At 34.9% G+C, this 19650-nt stretch overlaps 6 protein-coding genes and 1 non-coding gene across 8 annotated transcripts in view; 5 read left to right on the forward strand and 2 right to left on the reverse strand.

The window, feature by feature from the left end:
- The window catches only part of LOC108842645 (inactive squalene synthase 2), a 2985-nt gene extending 1190 nt beyond the window's left edge, over window positions 1–1795 (forward strand). The window contains exons 6-13 of the mRNA XM_018615625.2: window positions 14–163; window positions 260–364; window positions 469–615; window positions 751–826; window positions 1026–1114; window positions 1231–1322; window positions 1393–1435; window positions 1525–1795. Coding sequence (XP_018471127.1) covers window positions 14–163; window positions 260–364; window positions 469–615; window positions 751–826; window positions 1026–1114; window positions 1231–1322; window positions 1393–1435; window positions 1525–1596 — 774 coding nt within the window. The 3' untranslated portion in view covers window positions 1597–1795. The remainder of the gene's footprint in view (window positions 1–13; window positions 164–259; window positions 365–468; window positions 616–750; window positions 827–1025; window positions 1115–1230; window positions 1323–1392; window positions 1436–1524) is intronic.
- Window positions 1796–1852: 57 nt separating this feature from the next.
- LOC108842647 (SH3 domain-containing protein 2) lies at window positions 1853–4840 on the reverse strand. The gene is made up of 10 exons (XM_018615628.2): window positions 4632–4840; window positions 4213–4326; window positions 4060–4129; window positions 3805–3956; window positions 3411–3512; window positions 3118–3318; window positions 2973–3035; window positions 2689–2862; window positions 2434–2508; window positions 1853–2327 (listed from the first exon to the last, which is right to left on the reverse strand). Exons 1-10 carry the CDS (start codon window positions 4689–4691, stop codon window positions 2211–2213), a joined length of 1128 nt encoding a protein of 375 aa, XP_018471130.1. The 5' UTR covers window positions 4692–4840; the 3' UTR covers window positions 1853–2210.
- A 168-nt stretch (window positions 4841–5008) lies between these two features.
- Window positions 5009–6663, forward strand: LOC108824736 (40S ribosomal protein S3a-2). The gene is given in 8 exon segments (XM_018598131.2): window positions 5009–5148; window positions 5222–5269; window positions 5349–5454; window positions 5554–5691; window positions 5775–5792; window positions 5794–5961; window positions 6043–6243; window positions 6329–6663. Coding segments are annotated over 8 exon segments (789 nt in total). The 5' UTR covers window positions 5009–5137; the 3' UTR covers window positions 6428–6663.
- A 2263-nt stretch (window positions 6664–8926) lies between these two features.
- On the forward strand, window positions 8927–10398 carry LOC108825983 (GATA transcription factor 3). Of its 2 annotated transcripts, none has more exons than XM_018599346.2 (3): window positions 8927–9125; window positions 9352–9624; window positions 9702–10398. In XM_018599346.2, the coding sequence occupies exons 2-3, from the start codon at window positions 9361–9363 to the stop codon at window positions 10248–10250; spliced, it is 813 nt and encodes a 270-aa protein (XP_018454848.1). In that variant the 5' UTR covers window positions 8927–9125; window positions 9352–9360; the 3' UTR covers window positions 10251–10398. The 2 variants fall into 2 exon arrangements, with proteins under 2 accessions (XP_018454848.1, XP_018454857.1); XM_018599355.2 differs by having other exon boundaries at window positions 8932–9125; window positions 9356–9624.
- A 617-nt stretch (window positions 10399–11015) lies between these two features.
- TRNAE-CUC (transfer RNA glutamic acid (anticodon CUC)) lies at window positions 11016–11088 on the forward strand. The gene has a single exon. It is a non-coding gene; the product is annotated as a tRNA-Glu (tRNA).
- A 185-nt stretch (window positions 11089–11273) lies between these two features.
- LOC130508386 (NADH dehydrogenase [ubiquinone] 1 beta subcomplex subunit 9-like) lies at window positions 11274–12454 on the forward strand. The gene is made up of 6 exons (XM_057003874.1): window positions 11274–11458; window positions 11571–11612; window positions 11714–11795; window positions 11888–11943; window positions 12021–12091; window positions 12172–12454. Exons 1-5 carry the CDS (start codon window positions 11327–11329, stop codon window positions 12060–12062), a joined length of 354 nt encoding a protein of 117 aa, XP_056859854.1. The 5' UTR covers window positions 11274–11326; the 3' UTR covers window positions 12063–12091; window positions 12172–12454.
- Window positions 12455–12621: 167 nt separating this feature from the next.
- On the reverse strand, window positions 12622–19085 carry LOC130508385 (arginine decarboxylase 2-like). Its single transcript, XM_057003873.1, has 3 exons — window positions 18813–19085; window positions 15369–18547; window positions 12622–13752 (listed from the first exon to the last, which is right to left on the reverse strand). The coding sequence occupies exons 2-3, from the start codon at window positions 16472–16474 to the stop codon at window positions 12825–12827; spliced, it is 2034 nt and encodes a 677-aa protein (XP_056859853.1). The 5' UTR covers window positions 16475–18547; window positions 18813–19085; the 3' UTR covers window positions 12622–12824.
- Between the last annotated feature and the right edge of the window lie 565 nt (window positions 19086–19650).

The raw sequence follows: 19650 nt of genomic DNA on the forward strand, positions 1-19650 counted from the left end.
TTTGTATGGACAGGTAGAAACGGTTTATGATTATGATGAATACTGCCATTATGCAGCTGGACTAGTGGGTTTAGGTTTGTCGAAACTCTTGCTCGCTTCAGGATTAGAAATACTGACTCCAGACTGGAAGCAGATTTCCAATTCTACAGGTTTATTTCTCCAAGTATGTATCATATGATCATCACAAATATGACATGTTTTGAGATTATTCTGTTACAAAATTTTGGTTAAAAGAAACTGTCTATATCTTATTTGCTAGAAAACAAACATTATCAAAGATTACCTTGAAGACGTTAATGAGATACCTAAACCACGCATGTTTTGGCCTCGTGAGATTTGGGGAAAATATGTTAACAAGCTCGAGGTTCATACATCTCACTCTCAAGCTCTCATCTAGAGATATCATGTTAAAATCTTATAAAAACACAATGTGACTTTTCTTTTATTTTGTGGATTCTTACAATGCAGGAGTTAAAAAATGAGGAGAACTCAACAAAAGCAGTGCAGTGCTTGAATGAAATGGTCACTAATGCATTGATTCATGTTGAAGATTGCTTGAAATCTATGGCTGGATTGCGTGATCCTGCAATATTTAAGTCTTGTGCAATCCCACAGGTTGGAGAAAATAAAATTTGACACATATATATTCTTTAGCGTTGACAGTCTAATTATAATATGTTTACCTTTTGCTTTAAAACATCTATAGTTGAGATGTTTGTATATTATTTTCTTCTCCGCATTGATTGTTAGATTGTGGCGATTGGAACACTTGCATTGTGCTATAACAATGTACAAGTATTTAGAGGCGTCGTGAAACTCAGGCGAGGTAAGATTTTTTCCTGAAAAAATATCTCAAGTATGGTTTTGCAATCTTTAAAACACATTTTCATCAACTAAGTCGTAAGGCTTAACTAGAATCGAAAGCTGATCATTAGTTTGTGAGTCAACTAATAGCTGAGTTATGTTACATACATTTGCCATGTGAAAACTGATTTATTTACAAAAGATTTGTGTATGTTGTTTAGGTCTAATTGCCAAAGTGATTGATCGCACAAAGACAATGGATGATGTCTATGGTGCATTCTATGATTTTTCTCACATGCTAAAGACAAAGGTACATTGTCCTGTGAAATTTGATCTTGTTCTCAAATGTACTTAGTATATCTCGTGTTTATGTTGGTATTTGGAATATGAAAGTGCTAGTTTTTGCATATTGCCATATTTTAATAGGTGGACAAGAACGATCCAAATGCCATGAAAACGCTTCAACGACTGGAAACTATCGAGAAAGTCTGCAGAGAAAATGGAGACCTTCACAAGAGGTGACCTCTTTTTCTTCTTTTTATTTGAAGTTCTAATGAATCTTATCTTTTTTTATTTTTTTCTGGTCAGAAAATCTTACGTTAACGGCGAAACTCAATCAATGGCTCTCTTTGTAAGTTAATATATTAATCATGTTTTCATCAAAATATATAATTACTTATAGCGTAGTTTTTTTACTAATCATCCTTTCTATATTGGCAGATTCTAATGCTTGTGCCTCTACTGGCCATACTAGTCTTTGTGTATCTACAAGACCTCTCGAAGATTTTATAAAACTTCACGTAACGTATCTTTTTCTTGTGGTCCTTTTACAACGCTTAGTTTTGCTCTGTTTCCATGAGACTCTGTAATTTACTTACTGCCTTCTTTTTCATGTTTTATCGCATCCGTAGTTTGAAAGAAACGTACATTTCTTCAAGTATGTTGATGTTAAGAATGATATTAATGTACAAACACCAAATTCCAACGTTGATTGTAGTGATCATTTGCGTAAATTGAACAAACACGGATATGAACTTAGAGAAAAAAGAATCACAATGCCAAAGTAATTAGAAAAAAAAAGTAACAGACAAAATCCAAAAAGGAAGTGTATTCACATATGAATATAAATTGAGATTAGGCATTAACATCAAATGCAAAAGACAAGATCCAAATCCAATATCGAAATAAATACATAAAATTGAACTCTCCTTCAGGTGGCATCACTATCAAATTCAAAAAATCACAGAAACCTGCATCAGCTCTTTATCATCTCATAAACATGGACTTCTGTTTTGCCCGGTGAATCTTTTCTCTCTTTCATTTTTTTCTTTCTAAAGAACACACACATCTCTTCTACAGAAGCAAACCAGCAAAGGGAACCACAACGCTTTACCATTCCAATTTTCTCAGAAGACTTCAGAGACTTTGCTAGCAAGAACTCGTTCCCTTCTTTCAATGTACTCATAAGGAAACCAACCGGCTTTGCCTTTGCATTCACCTTCCGCCCATCCGCTACCAGTAACCTGACAATGATCAACCACACAAATTTGTTATCATACATACATACATACAGTTAATCTTGAAAAAACTATATCGATTATATATGATATTGTTGGTTTACTGTCAAACCTTTCTAACAACAACGTATTCACCAGCTGTTAAGCTCAGCTCGACATCTGTCACACCGTGATATGGGAACAAGACCTGAAAATGTTTTATTAAAGACGTTACAATACGTTACAACAGAAACATTTTATAGAAACAGTTTATAAACATCTGATTTATAAACTTCGAACAACCAGTATAAGCAGGAAGGTATCAGTTATTTGTGAGAGACTAGAGAGAAAAAAAGTAATAGATAAAACTGAAGGCTGAGTACCATACCTCTCCTAAGAAGTAACCCATGCTATCTGTTGACGTGTCATGCATATGAGATGCAAACACTCCATTTGCTTCCTCATATGATGGAGGTGGCGGCATATTGTATGAAGGTGGCTGCATATTGTCTGCACTTGAGGGAGTAGTGGGGGCTTCAATACGTTGCCTCTCAGATACCATCTGTACGTTCACACAATGTTCAGTTTCGCCCCTAGTATGAATTGAGTATTCCACAAGAATACTATCACTATGACAGGAAGTTGAAAGCTGTAAAACTAATGAACACCAACCTCTCCTTCCAGCTGATCAAGTATTTGGAGGACTCTTTGATGGTAGGCACGTTCGGATTCAACCTTGAGATAAGAAGTACATATGGATGGGCAAGCTAAGCAAAGTTAAACCTAAAAAAACGGAGCTTTTGACTAATCACACTACCATTGATATAAGTCGTTCAAGAGTCAATTTTTGTTGTTGATCCTCAACGGAAGATAAAGCAGAAGCGGCTTCCTTCCCCAATGTTGTCATATTTGATTTTAGGTCTTGAAGTTTTGCTTCAGCAGATTCCAGTTTCGTCAAGATGTCAGGATGGCCGTTAGACTCTCTCGCCTTCGCTTGGCGTCTGGCAACTTCTGTAGCCTGTTTACATTTAAAGCGGGTGCATGAGTAAAAGTTCTACAATATATGGGCATGGCTAGTTCTAGAAAGACAATCAAAATGCTTCATGGTACCTGAGCTTCAGCTTCTTGGCGAATTCTATCATAACGTTGTGCAAGATGTCTAGCATCCTCCAGCGGAGCTCCCATGACCATTGCCCGTAATGGCTCAGCAACCTAAACGTTTCAGGTAAACATTCCAGAATTGAGGTGTGACTATAGTAGCTAAATTGCAATTACGAAAGAAGGAAGTAAACATCAGGAACTAAATCAACTTTAAGGATCATCCATAGATACAAGATGTGACCAAAGAATAGCAGATAAATCATAATAATTCCAACAAATGGCAGTCATTCCACTACTGATGGTAGGAAAGTAATTCTTTATATAACATGCAACGATGCAAAATATTTTGACTTGAAAGGTACTAAAGCGTAGCATTTTTGAGTGGAAGATGAGAAAGACAAACCTGTGTACCCAGAGCCTTCAACATATTTCCACGCTCTTTCTCCATCTGTGCACGAGCACGGCCATAGCTCAGTGCAGCCTTAGTCAAGACGTTACCATTTGTACACGTGTTCTCTGAACCATATTTCCTGCTATCCTCAGACAGTTTCGTCCCTGAGGAACAATAAGTGGAAAATGAAAGCGATTGCATGTGAGCAAACTCACATCTAACATAAGAACATACTGTACGTCAACACTCAAGAAGGCAACAAATCACCTATTTCAACTTGTTTGGACCCGGTGACAATATAACCTTCAACCCCACGAACAATATCTCTTTGGTAATGCTGAAAATCAAAATGAAGGCATGAGTACGAACTGATAGTTTTGCACAAAACTTGAGATTTTCAAAAGGAAGAAAAAAAGGAACCTTGGCAGCACGGGTGGAAATGTAAAGCTTCTCTAGTTTCTGATGCTGATGAAGTTCAGCATTATCGGACAAACCAGAGCCATGTCCTCCTCCTCCAAATTGCTTGAACACAGCCTTTTAACCCATTAATTAGAGTAATTCCACAAAGAAAACTAAGTCAGAGCACTCGCAAGTACCAGAAACTTAATTTTATTGATTTGATTACAATCCCAATCGTACAGTGAATCAAAGTATCAAATCGAATAAAAGCACACACTCAGATCCAATTTTGCTCATTAAGTCAAAACTCTATTGATCCCCCCCAAAAAAGTTAGCTCCTTTCGTCATCACAGTATTGATTTGATTCAAGAAGTTTGTACAGAACATAAATATAAGGAAGGGGATCTAAAGCAAAATGGGTAAAAGCGAGAGTTTTTGACCTGCTGCTGTCTCGAGACTTGTTCCCTCAGCCTGCTCGCTTGTTTTCTTATTGCATCCATCGCCTCAAATCTGTGATTTCACAGCTCTTTTTTTTTTTTGGCAATTTCTCTTTCTCCTTCCACCTTTCGACTTCTCTTCGATTACGAAAGAGATTCGATCTCGTCAAATCGCGTTGGCCTCCCACCAAGAATTTTTCTCTGCTTTCGAATTTTTTTCAATTTCCTACTACTTAAAAAAAAACAAAGAGTCTCTAGATGAGACGGAAGTTTCGAAAAGTTTGTATACTGGACTATATAAGCCCATTGGGCCTGAAAATCAAATCCAGTAGCTTTAAAAAAAATTTAAAAAAGCGAGGGGAAACAAATCTGGGCCGTGCTAAACCCTAGCTATATATTAAGGAGAAGCTTACTGTAATTAGGGTTTTCACTATCTCAGTTGTGGAAGCCGCTTCTTCTTCATCTTTGCTTGCTCGGTGGTCGTCGGCACCTTCTGAAGATCCCTAACCATGGCTGTCGGGTATGCTCCTATACTCTCTCTTAACCTAGATCACTCTTTTAGATTCTGTATCTGAATCTCTCTCATTCTGTAGGAAGAACAAGAGGATCTCCAAGGGTCGTAAAGGAGGCAAGAAGAAGATGTAAGTAAACATTTATAAACGTTTTCATTTTTAAATCTGTATGTTTGAGTTAATGTTGATGATATGATGATGATGGCAGTGTTGATCCTTTCTCCAAGAAGGATTGGTACGATATCAAGGCCCCTTCTAACTTCAAAATCAGAAATGTTGGCAAGACTCTTGTTTCAAGGACTCAGGGTACCAAGGTAGTTAATTGATTAGGGTTCACTCACTTCTGGTAGAGAAAGGAATTTAGCTTTTGGTTGGTTTCATTAATTTAAAGTATATGTGTATGTGATTTTCAGATTGCCTCTGAGGGATTGAAACACAGGGTTTTTGAGGTATCTCTTCCTGATCTCCAAAATGATGAGGACCACTCTTACAGGAAGATCCGTCTCAGAGCTGAAGATGTCCAGGGCAGGAATGTCTTGACCCAATTCTGGGTATGTTCAATGACTCTTTTTTCTTGTAATTAGACTTTTGGTTTTGCCAGTAGTTGACAAATGTAAAAACAAATTGTTGTTAGGGTATGGACTTCACCACCGGATAAGCTGAGATCCTTGGTGAAGAAGTGGCAGACATTGATTGAAGCCCATGTCGATGTGAAGACCACTGACAGTTACACCTTGAGGTTGTTCTGCATTGGTTTCACCAAGAGGCGTGCAAACCAGGTCAAGCGTACTTGTTATGCTCAATCCAGCCAAATCCGCCAGGTTATAATTATATAAACATATTTTTAAAAACAAGTCTGTGATGAGATTTGACATGTTCTTTTTATTGTTGGATCGTTGTAGATCCGCAGGAAGATGAGTGAAATCATGGTGAAGGAGGCTTCATCTTGCGACCTTAAGGAGCTTGTGGCCAAATTCATCCCCGAGTCCATTGGAAGAGATATTGAGAAGGCCACACAAAGCATCTACCCTTTGCAGAACGTTTTCATCCGTAAAGTCAAGATCCTCAAGGCTCCCAAATTTGACCTCGGCAAGCTCATGGAGGTAAGATTTGAAATGTCAATCATTGTTGTATTGGTCCCGGTCTTACTGTTGAATCTGACTTTGTTTTGTTCCCTTTTCTTGTTAGGTGCATGGTGACTACACGGCAGAGGATGTTGGTGTGAAGGTAGACAGGCCAGCAGATGAAACTATAGCTGAAGAGCCAACTGAAATCATCGGAGCTTAGAGGATTATAGATTTGTTTCCTTTTCGTTTTTTTTTTTAATCTAATGTTTGTCGCCATTGTTATAGAGGTTTTGTTAGGAGAACTCTAGTTCAGTGGTGACAGGTTTTGAACTCTTTTTTTCTCTCTCTTATTGGTACTCTTCCTGTTTAGCATATTTCACCTTCTTTATTGTCTCAAGTTGTATTCTTCAATCCAATTTTCTCAAATTCTATTTAACAAGAAATGCAACTTCAATTCGTGGTACACTTGCAGATTTAACATTCCTCCTGGATTGGATATGATTAACCTAACAGAAATACTTATATATAGTGATATTATATATGCTTGTTGCTTCAACATAAGAAAACAAAGATCAATAATTCGAGAATTTGCATTGGTTATACACACATGTTTTTCCTTGATGCAGAACAAAGAAAATGAAAAAAGGCTAGTGATGAATGATGCAAAAAGAGTGGATGAGTAAGAGGAAACTATGACACGTTCTCCTTTTGCCCCCATCTCCTACTCGTCACTCCTCACCTTACCAGCCTGTTTCTTCTTTTCGTATTGGTATTATTATACGTTTTTTTCACTTATTTTACAAAAAAAACTTTAATCAGCCAAAAAGAATGGTATACACTAGCTTTCGAAATTTTAAAAAAAGTTAAAGATGCATGAATTTGTATAAAGAAGTATACAAATATAAGTATAACACCACCAACGAAGGTTGGCCAAAATAAAATCAGTTCCAAACTAAGTGATCGTAACGACTAGTTCATAATACCAACCCCTACTCTTGAAGGTTGGGGATGTAAAGTCTAAAGTGGTATATTTAGTTCCATACTTCCATTATGATTCTAAAGATATAATGGGACGATCCTTCCATATTTTTGTTATATCTAAGCAGAAGGGTTTGGTCTACTTTGTATGAATTCAGAGCTAGAATCTAATTACATAAACGAAAGAGTCTATAAAACATAGAATATTACATATGAAACAAAAAGATTCCACATTAGGACTCTTCAGTTTAAAAACAGTAAGCTAGCTAATTAAAAATATATATTTGGTGAAGATTATAATAATTCGATTTAGTAAACATAAACTAAAAAGGAAAGACTGTATAATTAGAAGAAAAATACTTTATATTGATAGGTATTTTTGTTATACAACATTATATTTAAAGGATTTGGCTATAGTGGTCGCTTTGATGAACTCCACTCCAAGGGTGGTGTGCATCTTCTCCATTCCTATCACTACCAAAATCCACACTCTTCTTCTTCTTTTTATGTAGTGATTTAAGAACTTTTTTTGTTGTTGTTGAAAAGAAACTTTATCTTAAGCCCCCTTTAAAAAAACTTTATCTTAAGTTTTGTTTGGTTGAACTTTTGTTTGTGCTGTTTTTGGGTTGTGAGGAAGTGTTTGGATTGAATTTTTTATGAAATTTTGTTTTCTTTGGTTCAAATTTATATTTTAATACATTAAGAAAAAACGAAATAGCATTTCAACCGTTTAATAGTAACCAGCATTTCGCAAGAAGATATGGTCAACTCTTTTGAAAGGATCAAGCTAAATTACCAATGATATAATAACACTTCAGAAGAATTTTTAAAATAGCATATTATAAAAATCAAGAAATCAATCAAAAGTGTATTGAATAATGTTAAACGGACCTGACTTATCAATTTTTGACGAAAGATAAGCCCAGGCCAAGCATCCACGTGAGGTTGACAAAATAACTAATTATTATAGCAGCAAATGATCTTACTTTTAGAAATAGTAAAACCAATTATTTATAGGATTCTATTTTAATAATTATCTTTAATAATTTTTACTCAAATATACACAAAATATTCAATTATAACATGTCCCGTATACAAATGAAAATACAGAGCCTAAAAAAAACCAAATACAATACTAAGGATATCTCTATTGGAAGCTCAAACTCCAAGTTCTCACAGTTTTCAAAAAGAGAAAAACATTAAAATAATCGTGGAGTCCAATAAATGTATAAACCTGTTTCTCCAAATTCATCTGTGTGAATATATATCTTAACTATTTCGTGGGTCCCACGATATGTGGCGGCCCACAGTTGGTTAGATTATAAATTTTTTTTTTTTTGAAAAAAGATCAAATAGTAAAAAAAAATTATAATAAAAATTGTCTTGTAAACCTCCCCTGTGGAGTTCACTAATAGAGATGGTCTAACACTACCTTGGGAATAGCTTTACAGATAAAACCAAGTTATGGATATGGGAAGTAGTTTGATGAATGGAGCCCAGAGTGTGACGTTAATGTTCAGACGTTAATGTTCAGTCTTGGTGCTGGTTTGTTTAGTCTACGGTCATGTGCTAAATAGTGTAAATACTATAGAAATAAAAACGATGGCTCCATGAATGATTTTATTTATTAAATGGATTAGACTTAACCCTGATTTCGAAGAAAAAAGGACCCATTGATTCCCAAACTCCAATCTTAAGAATCATACATGAAAAAAGATTTTGTAATATTCCTATAGACCATTAAGAAAAAGAAAAAAAGAGCTTTAACTTTTGGAATTGGAAGCACATCACACACACAAAACACAAAGTCTCTGTTTCACCTTTTAACCCATTCAAGGATTTTCCTTTAATTTCAGTGCCCCCCTCTTACTTTACTCATTTACTTATCTATCTTCTCTCCTCTGTTTCTTCGCCTTCTCTCAGCTTTTCATCTTTATCAGGTAAAGAATTATGATAAGCATATCCCTTCACATACCTCTCTCTCTCTTTCTAATTTTTTGAAAAAGTTTGCATGCGCAGACGGTTTTGTGTATAATAAAGCTTAGCTTTCTTTAGCTACTTTATTTCGCTTGTATATGTTATATGTATGATTCATGGTTGTTGTAATTGTGAGAACAAAGACGTGTTGAAACTTTAAAAGATTTTATATGTATGTGTGTATGAAAGAAAGAGTGAATGGAGCTGTGGACAGAAGCTAGAGCCCTAAAGGCAAGTCTAAGAGGAGAAGCTATCAAACATCAAGTGGTTGTGTCTGAGGAACTAAGCCGAACTTCTTCTGCTGAAGATTTCTCTGTTGAGTGTTTCCTCGATTTCTCAGAAGAAGTTCAAGAAGAAGAAGAAGAACTTGTCTCTGTTTCTTCATCACACGAAGAACAAGAACAAGATTGTTGTATCTTTAGTTCACAACCTTGCATCTTTGACCAACTTCCTGCTTTGCCGGTAACTTTAATATATTTCTTATAATAATTAAAGCAAATTTAGTTGAATTTTTATTTATTATTTTCTGATTCTTTTAGGTTGAAGATGTGGAAGAGCTTGAATGGGTATCTCGTGTTGTTGATGATTGTTCATCACAAGAAGTCTCACTTCTCTTAACACAAACCCACAACACCAAACCAAGCTTCTCATCTCGAATTCCGGTTAAACCAAGAACCAAACGGCCTCGGAACAGCTTAACCGGCGACAGGGTCTGGCCAGTCGTTTCAACTAACCAACATGCAGCAGGAGAGCAGCAGTGGAAGAAGAAGAAGAAGAAACAAGAACTAGCAGTTGTGTTTCAACGAAGATGCAGCCATTGTGGGACAAACACCACACCTCAGTGGAGAACCGGTCCGGTCGGTCCAAAAACCTTATGTAACGCCTGTGGAGTTCGCTTCAAGTCAGGTAGGCTATGTCCCGAATACAGACCGGCGGATAGTCCGACGTTCTCTAATGAGATTCACTCAAACCTTCATAGGAAGGTTCTGGAATTGAGAAAGAGTAAAGAGTTGGTTGAAGGAACAGGTGAAGCTATTACTAAATCAGACCAAGTCAAATTCGGCAGCCAAGTGGTAGAGAAGACTTAGGTAAAATGTAAACCTACTTTTTTAGCATTATCTCTAGTGTTGTGTAAGTGTAATTTAACAACGTGCTTCATTACATTAGAAGCTGTTTTGGAATTAGTCTATAAAAAACGGGTTCTCTATAAAACAAGATTATGTAATTTTTTAATGATGCGAGAGACCACCACCACTACTACTTAGAATGATTTTGGTCCATTTGAAGTGGTATAGACTTTTACAAGCATACAAATGTTTAATTTTAGAATGGTGACAACATGATTAACCACAGCATAATAGCATGCACATATGACATATCATATACTGAATTTAATCTTGTAGCTTCAAGTTATTACTTTATATAATCTGCTACATAGAAACTTACAATAGAAGGACCACAGTTTTCCATGCATGGACCCTTTGGTCGGTAGTTTCAAAAAGATTTTATTTCATAAACAAAATATCAAGAGAAGAGTAGCTTTATCGCGTGCTGTCTCTGTCTGATCTTCCCCAAGCGTATCCATTACTCAAGAACTTGTCTCTGAATCATGTTTTGCTCGGTTTCTCCAAGAGAACTTTTCATACAGCACGTGATCTGCCTTTGCAAACACTCTTGATACTTCGTCCCTAAAACTAGTTCAACAACAAAAGATGGTATGAAGCGCAGACTAAAACAAATTAAGAAAAATCAAAGTATCCACGAGAAACGCAAGTCTCTCATAATCTAAATGGCCTCAGAATATTTGGTAGTTTTTGGTTCCTATTAGCTACAGATAAGTACACAGCCAACAGTCCGTTGTAGTCTAGCTGGTCAGGATACTCGGCTCTCACCCGAGAGACCCGGGTTCGAGTCCCGGCAACGGAGCTTTTTTTATCATCGTATGGGATTAGGCCCAATCTATTAAACAACATTCCACCCAATCATCCGATGCTGTTCTTCAAGTCCTTTACCTATGGGCCTAACTTTTTTCCAATAACAGGCTCATCTAAGACTTTCTCATCTGTCCCTCTAATCCGTCCAGAAGGTTAGAGGAAGAAGAAGAAAGAGAGTGTAAGTGAGACTCGAAATCAAAATCGGGAATCAGAAAACAAAAAAAAAAAAAATGAGCGGAGTATCCTCGGCGGCGTATTTCGCGCGGCGAGCGGCGCAGAAGGAGAGGGTTCGAATCCTCTATCGACGTGCTCTCAAGGATACTCTCAATTGGGCTGTCCATCGCCACATTTTCTACCGCGACGTAAGTATTTTTTTCCCCGGCCTCAGATCTCCTCCGGTGGCTATTCTCGTTTCACCGATCTCGCCATTTTGTTTTTTTTTGTTTTGTTCATTGATCTTCGTTCCCTTTACAGGCTTCTGATCTTCGCGAGAAGTTCAATGCAAACCAAGATGTGGTATTGATCTTCTACAACATTGGTTTTTGTGAATTTACGTTTTGATTATGTTGTTTTGTCTCTGTTTCTCATTGTTTATCCATTGATATATGGTAACGTAGGAAGATGTTGACAGAATCGACAAACTGATTGCTCATGGTGAAGCAGAGTACGACAAGTGGCGACACCCTGATCCTTATATCGGTATATATCATCTTTAAACCAATTATTGATTTGATGGGACGATTCACTTCTTGAGTTGGAATTTAAATGACCCCCATGATTTCTTTTTGTAGTTCCATGGGCACCTGGTGGCTCAAAGTTCTGTAGAAACCCCACTCCTCCTGCTGGGGTAATCTCGTCACTTTTTATGATCTCACTTTCTCTCATTCACAAGTTCTCTGATCTTTTTTGTGTGGGCTGATGCAGATTGAGATTGTGTACAACTACGGTCAAGAAGACAACCCATGAACCCTTAGTTTCTCATACCCATCACTAAAGTAAGTTGGATCATTTTCTCTGATGCCCAGCGGAACTACTAAGTTGTTAACTTTCAATGGTGTTTGTTTATCTATTGCAGATTTGAAGCATATGTTTCAGAAGATTTATCAAAGACTTTCAAGGTTGAGACTTTGAGGAACCAATTGTAGTTTTTAAAGATGTTTCGTTCTAGTATGACACTCTTGTTTCCAACTTGGTTTATATTTCCGGCTGCTCTTTAGCTTCCAACCATGTGTATCATGGATGTTCCAATTATGAAAAAACAAATCATGCTAAGTTTTGTTTTTACATTTGGCTTTTTTTTTTTCATATTGAAAAACGTGGGCTTAAACTGAACGGAACTCTCATACATTGTTTATTTGTTTTGTCTCCTCTTTTGACAAATAGCTGACTAATTTGATCTTCTAAAGTGGACCAAAATAGATGAGATATTTGTAAATTATTCCTAAATATTTATAATTTTTTTCGGATATCAGATATTTTTATTTTTGCCAAGCAAATCAAATCGAAAAATCAAATATCTGTAAACTACAAAACAAACCACAAATAATTTATTGAAAAAAAATTAAAAACCTTGCACAAATACAACTAAGGATCACGTCGTATCATTATTCCGATAATTTATTGAATAAACTTAAAATGATAACTGAACTGCAAATACAAACCACATCAAAGCCGTCATGATTGCAGTAGTAAAAGCCAAGGTTATTGATCGCAGCTGAAAGAGAGTAGTTACTCAATGATGCCCTCCTCGGTCGCGAGATACGGCATGTTGTGGAACGAACGGTCAAGACAAGCAGCCACATTCTTGTACTCATTCTCATCTTCGTCTTCTTGGCCACCTCCTTTGGTATGCATCACTTCCTCTGCTCTGTGCTTTAGTGTCTGAATCATTAGCTCAGGCTCATGCTGCACTGCTCGAAGAACATCAGAAGAGGATTGGCCAGGCACGGCTCTGGTTACAACAAAGCTATGTGGTCCATCGCTCTGAGAGACACGGACAACGCTTGGCCCACCAAACAGATTATGAACTCCACCCATAGACTCTTCATAGGCCCCTCCAAGGAATATACCCAATAAGTACCTTCCCCCACCTCCATAGCTGTCTATCTCATGCAACGGCAAGCTAGACTCGCCGCCTATGAACTTAACGATCTTCCCATCACTGTCACAAGTTAAATCAGACAAGATCCCACGAGCCCCAGGCTTTTCATCAAGCCTATGGATAGGAACTATAGGGAACAGCTGTCCCACCGTCCCCCAGTGGTCAGGAGTCGAAGTGAAAATCGATAGGTTGATGTTGTAAGTCTGAACCGCATCAGACCCGCCTATAGCCTTCAAAACCCATTCGCATAACCCATCAATAGAACCTAACTGCTCGATGCTCAAAACACCATCTTTGAAACCTTCAACACATCTCTGTTTCAGCTGTTCCACGTAAAGTAGAGACTTTTCTTGGTCTCCACGCATCACAGCTGCGTATAGATCCTCCTCACCTTCGAGCAGGAACTGAATATCAACAGCAGCACTCGGTTGATGAGCCGTTGGTTTAACTGACGAGGCAGCTTCAAAGATCAGCACAGAATGATGAGAAACTGTTGCTCTTCCACTTTCACTGCATATCACCGGATGTTTCACCGATCTCCGGTCACACACATACCTGCAAAATATTATCATTTTTACTTATTTAATTATTTACAATAAATATTAAAAATTTATTATTATGTAAATTAATTTATTGATAGAAAATTTTACCGAATATGATTTATTTGGTATCTATATATCTATCTATACTATTATTTGAAAAATGATTTTAATGATTTGTCATTTTCTCCATATTTTTGGTAATTTTGTTTATTTATCATATTCTTAATAGTTTTGAATGATGAATTTAAATTTATACTAATCAATTTGAAGTAAATAATAGTATACTAAGAGAAAGTAATCACAATGATATCAATAGTGATTTGGATTTAGGAATAGTATATTTTGTATCACAATGATCCCTTATATATTATTTGAAAAACATTATAACATTTTATCTACAACACATGTCATCAGTTCATCACTAAAATATATTTTATAGTCATTAGAAAATTAAATTAGTCAATGAAAACATATATCATACTTCTTTAAATTAACCATAAAATTAATTCTATTGCATAATAAATGATTTGAATAATAAAGTTTTGATAACAATTATGCATCCTATCTTATTTTTATTTAATTTTATATTATGAAAATAAATTAGAAAATTATATTAACCATATAATAAATTTTAGTTCTTTCCTAAATATGTTATACTTTTTTAAAAAAAATCTACAAAATTACTAAAACTATTAAAAGTCACACATCAATTTTTTGTGACTAATAATTTAATAATTTTGCTATAACAAAATACAAATAATCATAAAACCATATGAATAAAAAATCTCATTAATATATATTCAAATTAAAAGTATATATCTATTTAGTATTATTTTAATTAAACTATATATCATACATCATATGAAATATATAAATATTTTAATTTCAAAATTTGTAAAAAAAGCATTGAAAAATTAATATTTGAATTACAAAATTTGCATTGAATTTTTAAAATGATTAAATATTATTAAAATTATTAAAAATCTCACATTGGAAATTTTATTATCAATGATTTATATTTTTATAAAAATATATAAATGATCATAAAACTATAACAAGAAGCTTCATTAAATAAATAGTCATGTTAAAGTATACTATATATCTATATTAGTATCATTCAACTTTAATGATATACTATATATTATATATATATGTGATTGTGTAGATTTATTTACCATAAAATAATTATAAATAAATAAAAGTAACTGTTTTAATTCATGTGGTGCCCCAATTTAGTTATATACATAACAGTTATAATGTATATTTATTAATTTATTATTTATAATAGGTAAAAGAACACAAAATAATTAATAGTATATTAAAATAATCTGTACATACAATTAATGCTTATCATACGAAAAGCATGAGTCTTAACCAAAAAACAATTATAAAAAACAATAAGAGACAAAAATTAAACAAAAAGGAAAATATACTCAAAGATTTATTTGCATTGCAATTAGTTGATTTTAGTTTTAAGAATATTAGTAGTAATAATTCAGTTTCAAGTTATAACAATTCTTTAAAAAAAATGTATCTTATCAAAATATTATATAAAAGAATATTTTGTAAACATGCCTTTAAATTTTATGTAGAATAATCTGCCCTAAGCGAATGTTTGACTTTGCTTACCTGATGGAAGATACAACAGCTTCAGCATACTCCTCGAGTGTATAAGTAACAGATTGATCAGCTTGTCCAGACTTAGACCCATCATAGTCAATCCCCAAACCACCACCAACATCAATAACTCTCATATGTGCACCAAGACGCACAAGCTCACAGTAAATAAGAGCAGCTTCGGAGACACCATCAGAGAGCAACGAAGTCGATGGAATCATTGAGCCAATGTGAAAATGCAAGAGCTGGAGGCAGTCAAGCATACCAGACTCCCTAAGCTTCGTCACGACACGAACAATCTGACTACTAGTCAATCCGAACTTGCCATTTTCACCTGAGTTTGACCCGTAATGATTAGTTTGTTTGGTTCTAAGCTTAGCTCTTAACCCAATGACAGGCCTCACGTTCATCTTCTGGCTAAGGTCGATAACCAGGTCAAGCTCATGTTCTTGCTCGAGCACAATCACAGTGTTGAACGCAAGCTTTCTCCCGAGGAGAGCCAAAGAAACATATTCACTATCTTTGAATCCGTTGCAGACAAGAAAGGCATCAGGGTTACCTTTACACAAGCAACTCATAGCGAGTAGGATCTCCGGCTTAGAACCAGCTTCCAAACCAAACCGGAAAGAAGAACCGAAATTCACGATATCCTCCACGATGAACCGGTCCTGGTTGCATTTAACCGGATAAACACCTTGGTAATGAGAACCGTACCCCTGGCTCTTAACCGCGGAATCAAACGCAGACTGAAGACACTCGAGCCTGTTCTTCAACACGTCAGGGAACCGTACGATGAGAGGGAACTGCAACCCCAGACCACCGGAGGGTTTGGGATCCGTCGCGTTCTTAACGACTTCGAGAAGATCGATGTCTTGGTGAGGAAGCGTGTCGGAGCCATGAGGACGGACGGAGATGTTACCGGAAGAGTTGGCGGTGAAGTAAGGAGCTCCCCAACAGTCGATGCGGTAGAGAGAGGCGGAGAGAGAGGGATTCCAACGGGAAGAGATGTCGGAGAAGGTGGAAGTTGGTGAGGTCGGGATAAACACGTCAGCGGCGGTGGGGAGAGAGCTATCGCCGGAAAAAACGTAACCAGTATCGACGCAAGCTATAGCAGGCATCTTATGTGAAGTTTCTCGGGAAAATGAAAAGAAACGGAGACGGAAAGGAGGGAGCTTTAACGGAATTGAAGAAGAGAAGATTGAGGTTGATGAAGGGAGATTACACTCTATTGTGTTTATAACTTTATATACAGGGAGGGAAAAACAAGCAGACAAAACAGAAGATGTTTATGTCTCACGCGAGTTGGATTTGGGACGTGGGGCCTATTTGTGATATTTCCTTCCTTTCTTATCTATATTAAAAGTTTATAACCAAAGATTATATATGACCAAGTAGTAGGGGTGGCAGTTCTGGTTGTTTCGGTCCATTTGGAAGAAAATTCTCTCGAATAGTTTTTTTTTGAATTTGTCACAAAATAGCATTCAAAAAATAAAATGACCAAAATAGTTTTTTTTCGTTTTGAAAATTTTAATATTTTTTTTATTTTTTTAAATTTGAAACCCATACCAAAATCTACCTCTTAACTTTAAACCTTAAGCCTAGATTAGTTAATCAAAAATAGTATAAATGCATATTTTATCTTTTAATAAAACCTATTTTGATCATTTTTGCTCTATGAATGTTATTTTTGTGAAGATAAACTAAAAAGAGTCATCGAAGGGAATTTCTATTTTTTGGGTCGAGTTGGGGTATTTAGAATCTAAAAAGACAAGAAATACGTAAAATTCCATCAAATTTAATTAAAACATGTCAAGTATATCTAAAATATTACAAAATAACTTAAATAAACTATTAAAATAAAATATTTTTAAAATTTATATTTAAAACTTCCTATTACTTGAAAATGTTACAAAAATAATAACAAATATTGTTAACAAAAAATATCTCAACTAAATCATAAAATAAAATTATAGAAAATTGAACACTACAAAACATAGTTTTGGATATTCATGTTTTTAATTCGGTTATGAACTGGTTCTTATCGGATCAGATCTATTTGGATCGATTCTTTTTGGTCCGGGTCTATTCAGATCAGTTCTTTTCGGTCCGGTTCTTTCGGGTAGAAGAATTTTGGATCCAATAGGTACTTATAAAATTTTGGATCGGTTCCGGTTCAAGTATTTTTTGGTCGGTTCCGGTTCTTTCGGGTTCAGATTAAAATGTCCATGCCTAAGTTTTCGGTTTATTGGGTTAAAGATTTCAGCTCCATTTGGATATTTATAAATTTTGGTTCAGATTCGGATCTTTGGATTCAGTTCGCGTTGTATAATCTGTTTAAAAATTATTTAAAATGTCAAAACTCATATATACTTTAAATTTATCAAAAAAAATATAACATATTAATTTGAGTAATGTAAGCTTAAATTAAAAATTGGTTTGAGTTGAATATTTGGATGGATTATATATATATACATATTTATTTATTAAGTATTTTTGGTGTTATAAGTATTTTTATCTACTTTAGGTCTTTACTTTTGACTATTTCTGTATATTTTTAAATATTTTGGACAACTTCAAAATAACTTTTATATTTTGGATATTTTTTTGGATATGAAATCTAAAATAGCTAATATATTCTAGTATATACATCTGATTACCCACAAAAAAAAGTATATACATCTGATTTGATTCAGATATATTTGGATATCTGAAATATTTTAATTAGGATTGAGTTTGGTTCTCTAGATTTCAAAATTTTGAATCCATTCAGATATTTTAACCAGTTTCGATTTAAATTTGGTACTAATTTTTTGGATCGAATTCGCTTTAATTTTTCAGGTTTAGATTTTTTTCCGACCAATAGTCAATAGCAAATATAGCTACTGTTTCTTCAATTTAAAATTTGTAATATCTGACATCAACTTTTAGTTTTATATATATCCATAAAACTTTTAAATGTTTAAACATAGCAATTTCTGCAAAAAAAAAGTATATAAAAATAAAATATCATCAAAAGATGATTTGATATTAGTGTTACCATTATAATCATGTGGACTGAAATTCTTGTTACCTGTTATATAAATAGGAAGTAAATGTTGTGTCACCACATTCTTGGTCCACGTTTTTCACATTACCTGGCTCCATATATTTTCGTAAATATGCTTTTCTTTTCCACATTTTGCAGCTATAATCTATAATCAAATTAACAAGTCATATATACTAAAAATCAAGACAGTTCATAATTATCTTGCAATAATCTTATGTATAAAATTATTCCTTTTAAAAAGAATATAAATTTATTTAGCTGCCAATGCAATAACTTATATATTTAGGTAACCGGATAAATGAGCAACTTCGAAAATACAAGTCTCTCCCCTACGTAGGATCTAGGGCCTATATGAAGCTAGATTACACAAATCTTATGGCACCTGACGATTGATAGGTAAGAACCCTCACCCCTACTGGCTCCTCCCCTGCTGCAAACATCAACTCCGGAATAGGCTTCGTTGTTATATCTTCAGAACTATCATCAGCATCAATTAAGCGGGCGGAGACCATTGTTTCCTGCTCGTATCGCCGTAGCTTCTGCGCACAATATATTTTTTCAATCAAAAGAGATGAGGAAAGAGAGACCAAAAGAGGTGATGAACAGAGCTTCCTACGATTATTCCCTCAGTCTAAGCAAACCTGATGGAAAGAGAGAGAAAGATAAAGCTGATGAACAGTGTGCGCAAATAATACTCTTACATGATTCTTTGCATCTTTGTTGTCTTTTCTTGTTTCCGTGTTGTTCACGCGGGTAATGTAATTATTACTATCTATCTACAAACTCTACCCTACTTTATAGGTGAGTCAGATAGTCATGCCTTCAGTATATGGCTAATATTGGGATATCTGAAAGTGGAAACAGTATCCCACTTGGTATGCAATTAAACTTCTGAACGTGTATATTGGCTGCAATTGCTCTAAATTTTTACGATAGTTTCAATGATACTGTAATTTTTGTTATAAACTTAAGGTTTTTATGGATTAATTTTCTATATTATTTAAGGGCCTATTTTATAATTTCGTATTGGATCATAAAAATCTTAGAATCGGCACTGATACTTTATATTATTAGAATAAATCTATTTATATAATAGAGTTACTATATTTTAGATTTTAGAGTGAAATATAGAGAAAAACTATGTTTCAGATGGCCTAATGTTTATCTGTGTCCATTCAAATTTATAATTTTATGCGCTTATACATCCAGTAGTTATCACTTCTACATTCGGCCCTGCTCTAGGAGTCG

This window comes from Raphanus sativus, chromosome 2 (genome assembly GCF_000801105.2).
Source record: "Raphanus sativus cultivar WK10039 chromosome 2, ASM80110v3, whole genome shotgun sequence".
Lineage (NCBI taxonomy): Eukaryota > Viridiplantae > Streptophyta > Magnoliopsida > Brassicales > Brassicaceae > Raphanus > Raphanus sativus.

Coding starts and splice junctions, on each gene's coding strand:
- LOC108842647 (XM_018615628.2), bottom strand. CDS start 4,691: ATGGATGCAATAAGAAAACAAGCGAGCAGGCTGAGGGAACAAGTCTCG. Junction 3,513..3,804: donor TGAAGGCTCTGGGTACACAG/GTTTGTCTTTCT, acceptor TGAAACGTTTAG/GTTGCTGAGCCATTACGGGC. Junction 2,328..2,433: donor AATACGTTGTTGTTAGAAAG/GTTTGACAGTAA, acceptor GATCATTGTCAG/GTTACTGGTAGCGGATGGGC.
- LOC108825983 (XM_018599346.2), top strand. CDS start 9,361: ATGGAGCTGTGGACAGAAGCTAGAGCCCTAAAGGCAAGTCTAAGAGGA. Junction 9,625..9,701: donor ACCAACTTCCTGCTTTGCCG/GTAACTTTAATA, acceptor TGATTCTTTTAG/GTTGAAGATGTGGAAGAGCT.
- LOC130508386 (XM_057003874.1), top strand. CDS start 11,327: ATGAGCGGAGTATCCTCGGCGGCGTATTTCGCGCGGCGAGCGGCGCAG. Junction 11,459..11,570: donor GCCACATTTTCTACCGCGAC/GTAAGTATTTTT, acceptor TTCCCTTTACAG/GCTTCTGATCTTCGCGAGAA. Junction 11,796..11,887: donor ACACCCTGATCCTTATATCG/GTATATATCATC, acceptor TTCTTTTTGTAG/TTCCATGGGCACCTGGTGGC.
- LOC130508385 (XM_057003873.1), bottom strand. CDS start 16,474: ATGCCTGCTATAGCTTGCGTCGATACTGGTTACGTTTTTTCCGGCGAT. Junction 13,753..15,368: donor GCTGTTGTATCTTCCATCAG/GTAAGCAAAGTC, acceptor AATATTTTGCAG/GTATGTGTGTGACCGGAGAT.